Below are 13815 nucleotides of genomic sequence, written 5' to 3'. Positions count from 1 at the left end.
CTTCAAAGAGTTTCCCTGGTGGATTGTCGCAGGGCCGCTGTATGAAGGGAAGGCAGTAGCCGTGGGCTATGGCATCCAGAGCCCACGCATCTTAAGTAATGGCTCGCCACTCGTCAAGATGCTGCGACAATCTGCCCCCAACCAGCGAACCATGGGACATGGCCTCATGACGGTTTGGAAGTGGCTGCGGCAGTGCCTGAAGGCAAAGAGGCAGCTGCCTGAGCGGCTTTGAAACCTCTATTTCCCAGACCAGCACGGGTACTTTAAGGCGGGCCCCTTTTACTGGCGGCTCCTCTTGTTCTACCAAAGGATGTGCAGTAACGAAAAGAACCTCCCCTCCACTGCTATCCCCTAGGACGAAAAGGTGGAGGTTGACGCACAGGTACGCTTAAAGAATATGCCGCAGCTTTTGAGGTCTGCAACCTCTTAAGGCTCTTGTCAGCCTTGTTGCCAAACAAATGTGTGCCATCAAAGAGCATGATCAGAAACGGCTTTGCACATCCGGAGCAAAACCAGACTTCCGCAACCACGCAAATCTGCGTATAACACTGTCTGCCGTATCCAAACCCGACTGAAGGGATTCGCACATGGCATCCTTGCCGTCCTGCACGAGAGCCAGGAAGCCACCCCTTTCTTCCCCCTCAGGAATATGCTCAGCCGCTAAAGAAACAGTTCCACAGCGTGTGTGAGAACCTTGATAAGGCACAAGTGGAGTTGGCCGATTTCAATGCCATGCTCCCCGCAGAAAATACCTTCCGAGCCCAACCGTAGAAGCAATTGTCGTCCCTATCAGGAGGGATGGTAGGGTACGCCGCCTGCCTTCTGCCACTGAGAACACACATGCTCCAAGAATAAGGGAAACACTTTTAAGGGATTGGGCCTTTTGCCTAGAAAAGAGAATAAGTGTTTTGAATAATTGTGATTACATATAATGTGTGATAGTACTTATTTACCCCTAGATTTATCTGGGCCTACTTGTATTTAAATACATTTATTTTTATATACATAGTGTTTGTGTTTCTTTGGACCATTTGTATTACAATTTCATTTGTACCGATTCTACAGCACACTCTCCATCCTAAGTTAAGGCTGGTGGTTCCGTTTACGCTACCATGAACTCAGGTGGTATAGTCTTATGCTAAGAGTGGAGCCATGTACTGTCTCAGATGAAGGGTTTTACTAAGCCCTTAGTTGGACTTCAGAAAAACTGTCCTAACAATTCCCCATCAGCAGCAGTCTGTCACGTATTCGTGGGGTGAGCGCCTTCAGGAATGCTTAACAAAAACTCACCCAGGGATTTGGGGAAATGCATTGGAACAATAAGCTTGCCAGCTTTAACTAATCGGGCAAAAGTGGAACTAGCAGCTCCTAGACTAGAGGGTATTTTAGCCTAGTCTGCCATTCTAGATCTTCGACTGTTTCATTATCAGCTGCCCGAATGAGCTTCCCTCTTCCTTCATCAGCGGGAATGATTTTTGGCTCTGGCCACGTGACATAACATTAACGCCACTGAGAGCAACACTCACATATTTGAATCCCTGAACAAATCCACATTTAGTGGGTGGCCCAGCTATGTTTCTAGTTAGATTCCAATTAGTGGTGTAGTATCACATTTGTTCTCATCTTGCTGATGTCGTTTCAGGCCAGTATTCTCAGGTGGAGAACTGGAGGCGGGGGAGGGGGGGAAATCAACCTGTATTTCCTATATGGCCTACATCACATAGCAGGTGGGGGCCCCTGGCCCCAAAAGGTAGAAGGAATAAGCAGCAATTATTCCACAGTAAGATATCAGTCTGCTATAAACGCATCCGATTCACACCATTGAAGGCAATTCATAGAAACACAATTTTGAATGAGCTGACATGCTTTGCTTCAGGCCAATAAAGGGAGGTGGCTGAAAGAAAATGAATGGGTGTGCTGGGATAGTATGAGGCAGAAAAGAGACGATTCAATGATTCTAGATTGGAATGGTTGAACAAAGAAATGCATGAGCCTCAATGTTAATAAAAACTGGAATTTCTTCCAACAAGGTAGTGGAAATTCTTCATGATGCAACACAAAACGCCATAAACAAAGTTGACCATATAAAGGAATAGGGTTTTAAAGCGATGTCCGAAATCTTAAGACAAACATTTTTTTATGAAGAAAGTGTGCAGAATTGTATCTTTGGTTATGGATTCATGAAAATCCTAGGTGGCTGGCTTTGTAAAACAAGTCAAATGTGAAAACAAAGAAAATGCCTTATACAGCACATTGGAGTGCATTTCAGATTTCAAACACAAGCAATGTATGGGTTAAATAATCATGCTCAAGAACATACCAATGATTTCTGCAGAGTCTTCATCGACATCAGACAGTTCCATATCCTCTACATTACGATTATCTGCTTCAGGCTCGCTGCAGTAATCCATGGGTGGCTCAGGTTGATGAACTGTGGCAAATTCTGTTTGATGTAACGAAGCAAGACCTGTGTGATGAACTGATGCAGGCTCAACACAAGTTGCAGTCGGTAAAGCAACATGTTCTTTTGCTGGCCTGGAACTATTAACAGCAGGCTTAGAAGTATGAAATGTGGGTGGTTCAGTACGAACTGGAGCGGGTTCCGTACAAACTGCAGGTGGGGCTGTATGAACTTTGACTGGTTGGGTATGAACTCTAGCGGGGTCCACGTGAGGTGAAGCAGGCTCAGCATGAACTACAGCAGGCTTGGAATGAACGGTGGCTGGTTCAACACGCACTGTGGTAGATTCTAAATGTACAGGAGCAGGCTCAGCACGAACTGCAGAAAGATCGGTACCTACTACAATAGCTTCGGCAGAGGCTGCAACAGGTGCAGCATGTGCTGCCAAGGGCTCAGCACGAACAGTGGCAGGCTTGTTATGATTTTCCATCGCAGGTTTTGAACGAGTGTCTATCACTGGTTTAGCAATAGGCTTCTGGATTTCCAACATTGGAGAAAGAGAATCATCCTCGATTTCTGGAAAAGGAGAGTCGGACCCTGTCGGGGAAGGTGCATCCATTGTTGGAGAAGGGACAGGCGATTCTTCTGGATCTGGAAGATTTGCTTTTAACTGATCAAGTTTCTTCTTCAGATTGCTAACTCTGTTAGCAAATGCTGTGTAGGCCTATCAGAAATAAATATTGCATTCAGTTGTAACCAAAAGAATCCCATAATTCAAACAAATAATTAAAATGTATATTGGGAATTCGCAATAATACATTTTTTATTCAAACACAGGGAAACTATACTGTGCATGAGATAGACATCGTCAATCATGAAAAGCAATAATAAAACTCGAGAGGCAAGATCGTATCTTAACGGGAATCATGCAGTGTGGATTAACTACTATAACGAAAGATCACTAATACAACTGTCGTAATAAGCACTTTAATACATCAACCAAGGGGTCATAAAATTGAGGACGACAATAAAAAATCAGGCACTTACGTTGGCTACAACTTTCACCTCTTTGTACTGGGCTTCATAAAAAACACCTGCATTCTCAAGCGCCTCAGTCACCGCAGGACCTGCTTTCACTTGCTTGTCTAAGATGGCCACAAACTCCTCCAGCTTCGTACTTGCTTCCTCAAAATCTTTGGAGAATTTCTTCCCTCCAGCTTTATCTGAAAATAAGCCAGTCAAAGAGAGCTCATTATAAAACACTACACAAATGTGGTAATATACCACTAAAGTAGGAGTGGTCGATCCTTTAACTCCATGCCATTTCAGGAAAATAGCCACATATACTTTTCACAATTGTAAAGGGAAAATCTTTGGTAAGCTTACTGATCTGTAAAGCATATATGGCGACAAAAAGACCAGCCTAAACCTATATATGGCCTCATTTTATTATGGTCCCAGAAGCACAATTGAATGGGGCTATAGGAGGTTTTATTGGTCATGAGTTGGATTGGTCCATGCAACGATTCATTACATTTCTACTAGGAAAAAGTGACATGTGTGACAACTCTGGTACATTTAGGGCACAAGTCCTTTATTACCAACTTTTGTTATTGACAAACAGGAGAGTGTACCCGGACACCCTTCGGATTAGAAACTGAAGGACATGATAGTATGGGGCACTCGTTTCAGTCAGTCGTAAACCCAAACAAAATTAAGAAGGAAAAAGTTAAAACATCATTGTGACTAAAGAAATTCAATGTTTCTTGGGCCAACAGAATGAGAAGCATTGACAATAGTCAATAGTTTGGCTTTGGTGGGGAGGAGGAGAGGGTCAGTGGAAGGATGCAGGGGGCGCTTGGAGCAAGAAGTGGTTTAGGAGACTGTAAGCCAGCAGTCTCACACCATCAACCACAGCCACACCTCCCAGAGCTTCTACCCCTTGCCACCAGTGCCAAACCAAGAGGCTTCTGGCTCCTATACCACCCCTCCAGCCAGTATACCTACACCATTCAGGAGTCATACACTAGTCACTGCAGGCAACATTACTACACACTTTCAGCCATTGCTCCTATGGTTATATCCTACAACCAACACTGCAATGTCACCTCAACAAACAATCCCTCACAACTAGCTGTCTAAACCATTGACTACCCCCCTACTTCCTCATGCCAATTACCACATCTCCAAACCTCAAGATGCATGATTCTCCAGGTACCCACCTTGTGTTCCAAGTGGAACATTTGTATCTACCCCCATCTTTCGCAATATACACCCAGCCACCATGATTGTCATCACACTTTTCTGTCCTCTGCGCAAACGAATGAGTGGAAAGGGGCTTGCCCATGTACCTTCTAAAACATGTGAGCAACATAGAAATGCACTCAGTTTAACAGTGTGCAAAAGCGTGTTTTACTGGTCAATGCAACAAACAAAATAAGGATAATAAATCACAAGGCGTCTTTACCTTTCAAACGTTTTAGAGTGTCACTGCTGCAGACATCTACTCGCATCGTGGAAAGTTGCTTTTCCTTCAGATCAATCTGGTCCACGGATAACTTGTAGGCTAACAACTCTTCAATAAGGGCCTGTGGCTGAAAAATAAGACCAATGGTTGGGACACTTTAGCTGAAGATGTCCATGAATGCTTGAGATTAACCCAGAGGTGGAAACCCACCACTGCTGCAAATCGCCCAAAACTGCACTGAGACGCCATGGCTTCTCAAATAACCAGAGCTGGTTTACTTCTTACATTAAGGAAAATAAATGTAAGATATTAAACAAAACAAAAAAAAAATTACAAAAAGGGAAAAGCCAATGTCTAGTAAAAAAATAGGTCTTAGTCTGTCAAGGATCGCAGAACACTTTCAAATAGAAATAAAACATACCTTAGAAAACAATGAATAAAATGTGCCTTGCGTTTATGTTTGACAATCAAAAGCATTTTAGCATCCCGAAAGCACACCCATGCTATTTTAGTTCTCAACTTCACCTTTCCTTAAAACAAAAACAAAAAAGAAGAACACAGCTAGGCCTATCAAGGACGACAAAAACCAAACAATAGTTAAGGGATAGATTTGTTTCCCCCCTCGTGTTATGGATTTGCTCTACTTTCACTGAAGAAGCAGGCAGATTGCATGCATTTAAAGAAGATGCCCACGATTGAGAACCAGGATTGCAAGCAGCGATTATGAAAGATTATCTTTTTGCACCTTTTTCTCCATAGATTTCCATGGGACACCCTTTGTTTTGGCTTGTTTAGTCTTATATCTTGACTTTTAGGAGGCCTGTGCTTTACTGTGCAAAGTGGATACTTCGTATTCTTATATCTTTTTATATAATAGCTTTCTGGTAATTTTTCAATGTGCCCAAGACAAGCTGGTGGCAGCTGTAATATTTTTACTGTTTGTTTTAAATGCTAAAATGCAAGGGTAAAATAACAAATGGCTACTGAAGGTGGTGAGCACCCCAAGATGGCCATGCCACAAGGGTTTTCGCTTGTTCTTTGGCAGTATTTATTTTTCCGTCTTCTTCCTGCCCTCTCAGGTCAAGAGATAACTTATATGGAAATCCCGTCGGCCACTGGAAGCTGAAGTAACGAAGAAGACAACCAGAGACACCTGCAGATCCTTTGCAACACTGAAGCAACCACTGCTGTCCTGACCCCGTTTTCTATGTGACAGAGGAGCTCCAAAGAGGAGGACACCTTCCCTTTGGCTGGTGGGAACAACCTGTCCCAAGACGAACCTTGAATTGAGCCATCTCCCGAGATCCTAGGAGTTTCCAGCGCTGCAGAACCCAAATACCCGGAGAGATACTGCCCATTTCAAGTGAATCGTTGTGGAAAGGCCGAATCTGTCCAAATCTTTGCTGAACCTGTAAGGACCCTCCAGCGATCCGATCCAACTTGCCCTAACCCCTTCAGAGTGCGGGACTGCAGGAAGCAAAGGCGCCAGAATCGCAGAGTGTACCAAGAAGTTGCTGAAAGCAATGCCACAGGTCCTCCCTCAAGACTGTTGCTGAGAAATCCCGTATATTGTCCTGCCTTCAGTCATCAGACCAAGGAATCCCGAGGTCGGGTCCAGAGCTGCAACATCGCGTAGCATCTAGCACAAACATTTTCTTCTAACCTAAGGTACAGTTGGAAGGGTGGGCGTTTGGGGAGGGGGTAGTTTCTTACCTGTAACTCCATTTCGCCAGCCTTGGTATCTTTCATGGATTCATATGCTGTGAATATTTCCCTGTCAGGCCTGGAAACCTCTAACTTCAACACTTTGGCGTCCTATCAATGTCTTCTTTGGGTGCTTTAGACTCCCACCAATAGGACGCATGGTATAAATAGTACCGCCCCCACGGCTTGCCATCAGATTTTAACCTGAGCGAACCCGAAATCAGGTTTGCCTGCAGGGGAGGCTGGCAGACGCATGTGAATCCATGAAAGATACAAATGCTGAAGAAATAGAGTTACGGGTAAGAAACTACTTCCTTCTCCAGCATTGGATTTTTCATGGATTCACATGCTGTGAATAGATTACATAGCAGTACAACCAATGTGTGGCGGTGTGTCACAGGCAAACCAAAAACAGTACTTAATCACATCCATTAGACAACAAACCCAGTAAGTGATATAGCACATAGAAAAAACCCCAAAGCTGCGGGGCCTACCTTACTGTAACAGACGGAGGACTGCACGCCCCACTTGCACATCTACATGTTGGTGCCCCAGACAGTAATGCCTGGTGAAGGTATGCGGCACCGCCCAGGAGGCTGCCTGGCAAATGTCCACCAGCGGTATCCCAGACCACAACTCCGCTGTGGACTGCATAGAATGAGCTTTCGGAGTCCCCCTCAAAGGCGTGCCGGCTTCTGCGTGACAAAACGAGATTGTAGAGGAAACCCAGCGGGGAAAAGTCCTTGTTTGGAGATGGACTGGCCCTTGTTGGAGGGCCCAAATGCCACAAACAGCTGCTTCAACTTCCTGAAGTCCTGTGTGCGAGTCAGATAAAACTTTAGTGCCCTCTTAACGTCCAGCGAATGCAGGGCTTTTTTCGCTGGCGTGGATGCATTAGCAAAGAACGTGGGTAATGCAACAGAGGCAAGTTTGTGGAATGCGCAGAATAAAGTGCGGGTTAGTGGCCAGGAGAACCTTGTCTTTCAGAAACCTCAGACACCCGCGTGGCCAAGTTAATTGCCACTAGAAAAGCCACCTTACATGAGAGGAACTTCAAAGGAGCCGTCGACATGGGCTCAAAAGGAGGCCTCATCAAAGCCGAAAATACCACATTAAGGCTCCACACCCGCGCAAACTTCACCAGAGGAAATGTCCGAAATAACCCCTTCAGAAAATATAAGAATACGTGGGAGGAACATCCAATCGAAAGAACGTTACAGTTGGTGAGTAACTTGTTCTTCAAATGATTTGTGTCCTCACACATATTCCTCATCTAATGATAGACTGCTATAGCAGTGGTAATTTTGGAGGTGAGAATACTAGGAATTTTAATTATGGACTGAATTAAGGACAGTTTTTGCAAATAGTCCTCCTTGGTATGAAGTAGAGTCCAAGCAGAAATGTTTTACAAAGGTGTGCATTGACGACTAGGTGGCCGCAGCACAAATATCCTGCACCGGGACACCCCTCTAAAGGGCCGTGGAAGTTGCCAAGCCTCTGGTTGAATTAGCCCTTAATCCATCTGGGGGCTCTTTCCCAGCTAGTTTATAGCATTTCGAGATTGCTAGAATTATCCCTCTGGATAGAGTTTGTTTAGATACTGCAAGGCCCAACTTGTGCCCAGTATATCCAACAAATAGTTGGTCACATTGTCAGAGATTTGCCAATCTGGAAATATAGAAATTGAGAACCCTTTTTGGGTCCAGTCTATGTAATCTTTCCTCTTCCTTACTAGCGTGAGGTGGAGGATAAAAGGAAGATGAGAATCTTTTGTGACAGATGAAAATCAGACACTATTTTAGGCAAGAATGATGGCTTGACTTTTAAAAACGTTGTCCCTATGGAAAATAGGGTGAGGAGGCTTACAAGACAGTGCCTGCAACTCAATTACCCTGCGGGCTGATGTTATAGCCACTAACTTAATTGTTTTTGAGAGTAAGCAGTCTTAATGGACAAGAATGTAAAGGCTCGAAAGGAGCAAAAATGAGAAATTTTAAGACTAGATTTAAATCCCAGATGGGCACCTGAAAAGGTGTCGAGGGTATACATTTGGCAACCCTTTCAAGAATTGAATGACTAAAAGGCATTTTAAAATAGGACACCTCTTCCGAGGATCACTTAAAGATAGATAGCGCTGCCAAGTAACCTTTTATCGTTCCAACCTGGAGCCCCAAATTGGCTAAGTGTAAGAGAAAAGAAATTACTGTTGGAATAGTACAAGGAAATGGATCCACATTCTTATCCCTGCACCAGTTACTGAACTTGTTCCAACGACACCGATACAGGGATTTTGTTGCTGGCCTTCTAACCGAAAGCAAAATCTCCATTAGGTCATCCGGGAGGTCCCAATCCTAATATCTTAGCCTCTCAGAAACTATGAGCGAAGGCTGAGTGTCTTGACCTCTGGATGGTGAACCCGACCTTCCTCTTGCGAAAGAAGATCCTCTCTTTGTGGAAAACATATTGGAGGGCAGATGGACATGTCCAGAAGGTCTGGGTACCACGTCCTCCTGGCCCAATCCGGGGCAATTAGAATCATGGTTTTCCTGAACTTATTCAACCTCCTGATTACATGAGGAATCACAGGGACTGGAGGAAATGCGTAAAGGATTGGAAATATCCAGTCCACTGCGAACGCGTCCCCTAGAGCTCCACTTGAGGGAAATTCCCTTGAGCAATACAGTTTGCACTTCCGGTTGGCCCTGGTCGCGAACAGATCCACTTGAGGGGTTCCCCAAAGGGCAAAGATCTCTTGAAGGACTTCCTGAGCTAGCTCCCATTCGTGGGATACTGTGCTCTGCCTGCTCAGAGCGTCTGCCGCCGTGTTTACCTCTCCGGCGAGGTGAACTGCTGATAGAGATTCCTTCTTGGATTGCCCAGAACCAGAGCTGCATTGCCTCTCTGCACAGTGGAAGTGATCCCACGCCGCCTCTTTTGTTGAGTAGTACATGGCCACTGTGGTGTCCGTCATTATCAGGACATTCTTTCCTTGTACTGAGGGCAGAAAAGCCTTCAGCGCTAGTTTGATTGCCCTCAGCTCCAGAAGGTTGATGTGTAGTTTAGACTCCGATGGATACCAACAAACGCTGATTGTCAGATTGTGGTGTGGGCTCCCAACCCCGTGAGTGAGGCGTCCGTCATTACAGTTATCTCCCGCCATGGTTGCCAAAAAGGTTCCACCTGGAGGATATTCTCCTTGCAAGCCCACCATAGGAGATCTTGAGCAACTTTGGTCGGGACTTGTAGAATGTCCATTCAGTCCTGAGGGCTCACTGAAGAGATCTCATCCTCAATCTGACCTCTGGCACCAGATAAATGCAGGACGCCATGAGGCCTAGCAACCTTAGAAAGTCGAATGCCGGTAGATGTTGGGCATTTTGAAATTTCATTACCATCTGCAGAATGTGGTGAGCTCTCTGATCGGGAGGCGAGGCTTTGCCTGAGGAAGTGTCCAGGATCACTCCGATGAATTGGAGTTTTTGGCTTGGAATCATTTGTGACTTCTCTTAATTGAGGGAGAAGCCCAGACTGTAGGAAGTGGCAGGTCAAGGCCAGATGTTCTGATGAACTCGCCCTGATTAGCCAATCGTACAGATAAGGGTAGACGCGAAACCCCTTCTTCTGATACTCGCTGCTACCACCGCCATCAGTTTGGTGAAAACCCTCAGGACGGAGGTTAGCCCAAATGGTAGAACCCAAAACTGATGAGAACCACCAATTGCGAACCTCAGGTACTCTGAGATGGATTAGCACATGAAATTAAGCATCCTGAAGGTCCAATGAAACCAGCCAATCCTGAAGTTGAAGAGCCTGAAGGATCTGAGAAAGGGTCACCATCTTGAACTTGTCCTTCCTGGGGAACTTGCTCAAGCTTCTCAAGTCCAAGATGGGTCTCAATCCTCCGTCCTTTTTGGGGATGGGAAAATAGGGGGGGGGACACGGGGGAGTACCAGCCCTTGTTCCTCTCTGCTACAGATACATGTTCTATCGCACCTTTCTCTAGCAGGATTAAAATCTCCTGCACAAGGAGCGGGGTCTTGAGTCTTTACAGAGTTGGCTCCCGGTGGATGATTTTGAGGTCTTTGAAGAAAAGGAAGACAGTAACCGTGGGTCACTATCTCTAGTGCCCAGGTATCAGACGTAATGCCTTGCCATTCGTCCAGATACTGAGTGATTCTGCCTCCCACCAGGGTTTTGTGGGTTAATACCACAAAGTGGCTTTGCAGTGGCTGCAGCAGTTGCTGAGGATGTAGTAGCCGCTGCTGTGGCTGATCTAGCACCTCTCCCTTTTCCACCACAAAAGGTTTTTTTTCTGTTGGCCTCTCTGACTGGCCTGCCCTCTCCCTTTTCCAAAAGAGGAATAGAAGCGAAAAGGGCGACTCTTCCAGGAAGAGGAGCCTGCGTAAGAGTGTTGCTGAGGTTGTTTTATAGCGGTGCCGAGTGATTTCGATGCCGCTTCCGAGGTCTGCAGCGTCTCCAAGCTCTTGTTGGCCTTGCTGCCAAACAACCTCAAGCCATCAAAAGGCACATTAAGTAATATAGACTGCACATCAGGTGCAAAGCCAGACTTCCTTAGCCATACAAATCTGCGCAAGACTGTGCTAGATGCCATGGACCTGCTTATACTATCCGCAGTGTCCAATCCAGACTGAAGGCATGCCTCCATAGCCTCTTTACCATCCTTCACTATAGCCAGGAAACCATCCCGCTCTTCACCTTCCGGAATGCGTTCAGCCACTGATGACATGCAGTCCCACAGAGTATAGGTAAATCTTGCTAATGTGCAAGTGACATTAGTAGATTTTAGGGCCATGCTGCCGAAGTAAAAGCTTTCCGGGCCCAAGCAACAACTTTATCGTCCCTGTCTGGTGGTATTGATGGGTAAGCTGATTGCCTAGTGGAGGTTGCAGCTTGCACCACTAGATTTTCAGGAGATGTATGTTTGGATAAATATTCTGCATCCGACAAGGCTGGTCTATATTTTGGTACCAGTTTCTTATTTACTGCTGCAATCGAATCTGGAGTATTCCAATTTGCCATTACTCTTATTTTTGTAGTGCCTTGTGGAATGGGAGAACAGGGTCTTTTAAAAAGGACCCTCACTAAGGATGTCAGTCATGTCATCCTGGTCAAAAACCGGGAAAGCTCCTTTCCAACCCATAAAATCAATGACCCTTGCCGTAAGATTTCTATAACTGGGATCAGCATGATGTGTAGGATCTGGCCTTTCAAAATCCATTTCAGTTGATGTGTCTAAGCCACTTGCATTTTGGAGACAGTCATAAAGGTCTGTTATTTTAGACTGTGGGTCCACTAGTTCTTCAGGAACTTCCCTGGCTCCAAATCTAACTCCAGCTGGAGGGACAGCCTCTTCAGAGGAATGTTCTTCATATATAGAAGACATGGATCTAAAAAATTCCTGTCTAGGTTGTGGGTGGAAAGTTTTTTCAGGCAAAGAAGGTGGAATTTGCCTAAGTATGGATAATGGCGTCGACTTGGGTCTTGGTATCAAAGAAGGCCTTGAAGGCGTCGATAGGGTAGACGCTGGCTTTGACGGTGTCGAAGGAGGCTTCGATGCTGTTGAAGGAGGCTTTGTCATCGGTCTCGACGTTGTGGTCGACGGTGTCAAGTCGAGTTTTGGTTTAGACTTCGACGTCGACGCCGATTCCGTTAGCCCAAATTATGTGCACCAGGGGCTTAGACCATGTGAGGCATCGGGAAACTTTCCCGCAAAGACTCTCGACTTCCTCAATCGACTTTCCGATCTTGACCTCCTCGACTTGCGACAAGATTTTCTACCGGATTCATCCGAATCCTTTTGTTTTTTTCGAATTTTTCCTCCCCCACCGCCAGCTTACCTCTGCGTTCCCTAGGAGCCTTATTTGACATGGCCTGACAGGACCCGCACTCATCAGCCCGATGGCCTGGGCTGAGGCGCCAGAAGCAATTCCATTGGGGTCGGTTATAGACATCTTTCTGCCACACTTAAGACATTTTTTGAATCCTATCTTGGGTGTGGAGGGAGTTGAAGACGTCGAAGAAATTCTTGATGCGCCGTTCATAACACGAAGCAGTTGCATCTGAAAAACAGAACTGAGGCAACGGGCGTTGCTCGAGCCATTTATACAGCAGATGACGTTGATGCCCGATGGCAGCCCTCGAGGGACATCAACTCTGCAGTCTTGAACACAACGCCCCCTGGTGAAAATAATTTCCGAAGTAGCTGAAGCTGGGATACAATTATCATAAAATGATGACTACATGGTAGGACACAATCCATTCGAAGAGGGATACAAAATGCCATGGCCACCAACAGCGACATGTAACCTCGGACCGAGATCACCTTGCCCTTTATCCACTTGTTGCCTTGGCCCGCATTTTTTCCACATGCTCGCTGGACGGCCTCACTAGATTTTGCAGGTTAAGAAACTGCGCCCCGAGAAACACCAACTCTCTGGACGGCGTCAAATCTGATTTTTCTAAGTTGACGACAAATCCCAGCCGTTGCAAAAGCTGCATGGTCGCCATGAGAGACTCTTGTGCCCTTCCCTGCGACAACCCCCTCACCAACCAATCATCTAGGTAGGGGTACACATGATGACCTTCGTTCCAGAGGAAGGCCGCCACTGGAGCCAGACACTGAACATCCTGGGGGACGACTTCAATCCAAACGGGAGGACCTGAAACTGATAGTGTTCCTCTCCGACCACAAAACGCAGGAACCTGCAGTGCTTCCGCAGCATAGGGATGTGAAAATAGGCGGCGCACAGATCCAACGACGCCAGGAACTTGCCCGGCTGCACCGACCGGATGACATCTTGAAGCGTGAGCATCTTGAACTTCAGGCGCTGCAGATTCTTGTTCAACGCCTGAAGATCTAGAATAGGCCTCCACTTGCCTTTGGGCTTTTTCATGACAAAGTACCGGGAGCATACCCCCTTGGTCCAGCTCTGCAACCGGAACTGGTTCTATCGCCCCTTTTTCTAGCATGAGCACCACCTGCCGCAGGATCTGAAGATGCGGCTGCAGCCCATAAACCAGCATAATAGGAACCGGAGGACGCCAGACCTCCCAGTGGCCAAGACGGACCGTGTCTAGCACCCAGCGATCTGATGTTATCTTCTGATATTCGTCGACGTGGATGGCGACCCTGTCCCTCAGCAGACTGTCCATATGGCAGTCATTGTTGAGTTTTGGTTTGTCGCCCCTTGGACGCCGTGGACTGCAAACCCTTCTTTCGCCA

General features: G+C 46.2%; 1 protein-coding gene across 1 annotated transcript in view; it reads right to left on the bottom strand.

The window, feature by feature from the left end:
• The window catches only part of RPRD2 (regulation of nuclear pre-mRNA domain containing 2), a 708220-nt gene that overhangs the window by 326354 nt on the left and 368051 nt on the right, over positions 1-13815 (bottom strand). Inside the window, exons 6-8 of the mRNA XM_069649727.1 lie at positions 4869-4995; positions 3449-3624; positions 2321-3125 (exon numbers count right to left, since the gene is read on the bottom strand). Coding sequence (XP_069505828.1) covers positions 2321-3125; positions 3449-3624; positions 4869-4995 — 1108 coding nt within the window. The remainder of the gene's footprint in view (positions 1-2320; positions 3126-3448; positions 3625-4868; positions 4996-13815) is intronic.

Source organism: Ambystoma mexicanum, chromosome 1p, assembly GCF_040938575.1.
Source record: "Ambystoma mexicanum isolate Mex_15411 chromosome 1p, UKY_AmexF1_1, whole genome shotgun sequence".
Lineage (NCBI taxonomy): Eukaryota > Metazoa > Chordata > Amphibia > Caudata > Ambystomatidae > Ambystoma > Ambystoma mexicanum.
Note: the sequence above shows the minus strand (reverse complement) of the source record. Positions and strands in the feature narration are given on the sequence as shown.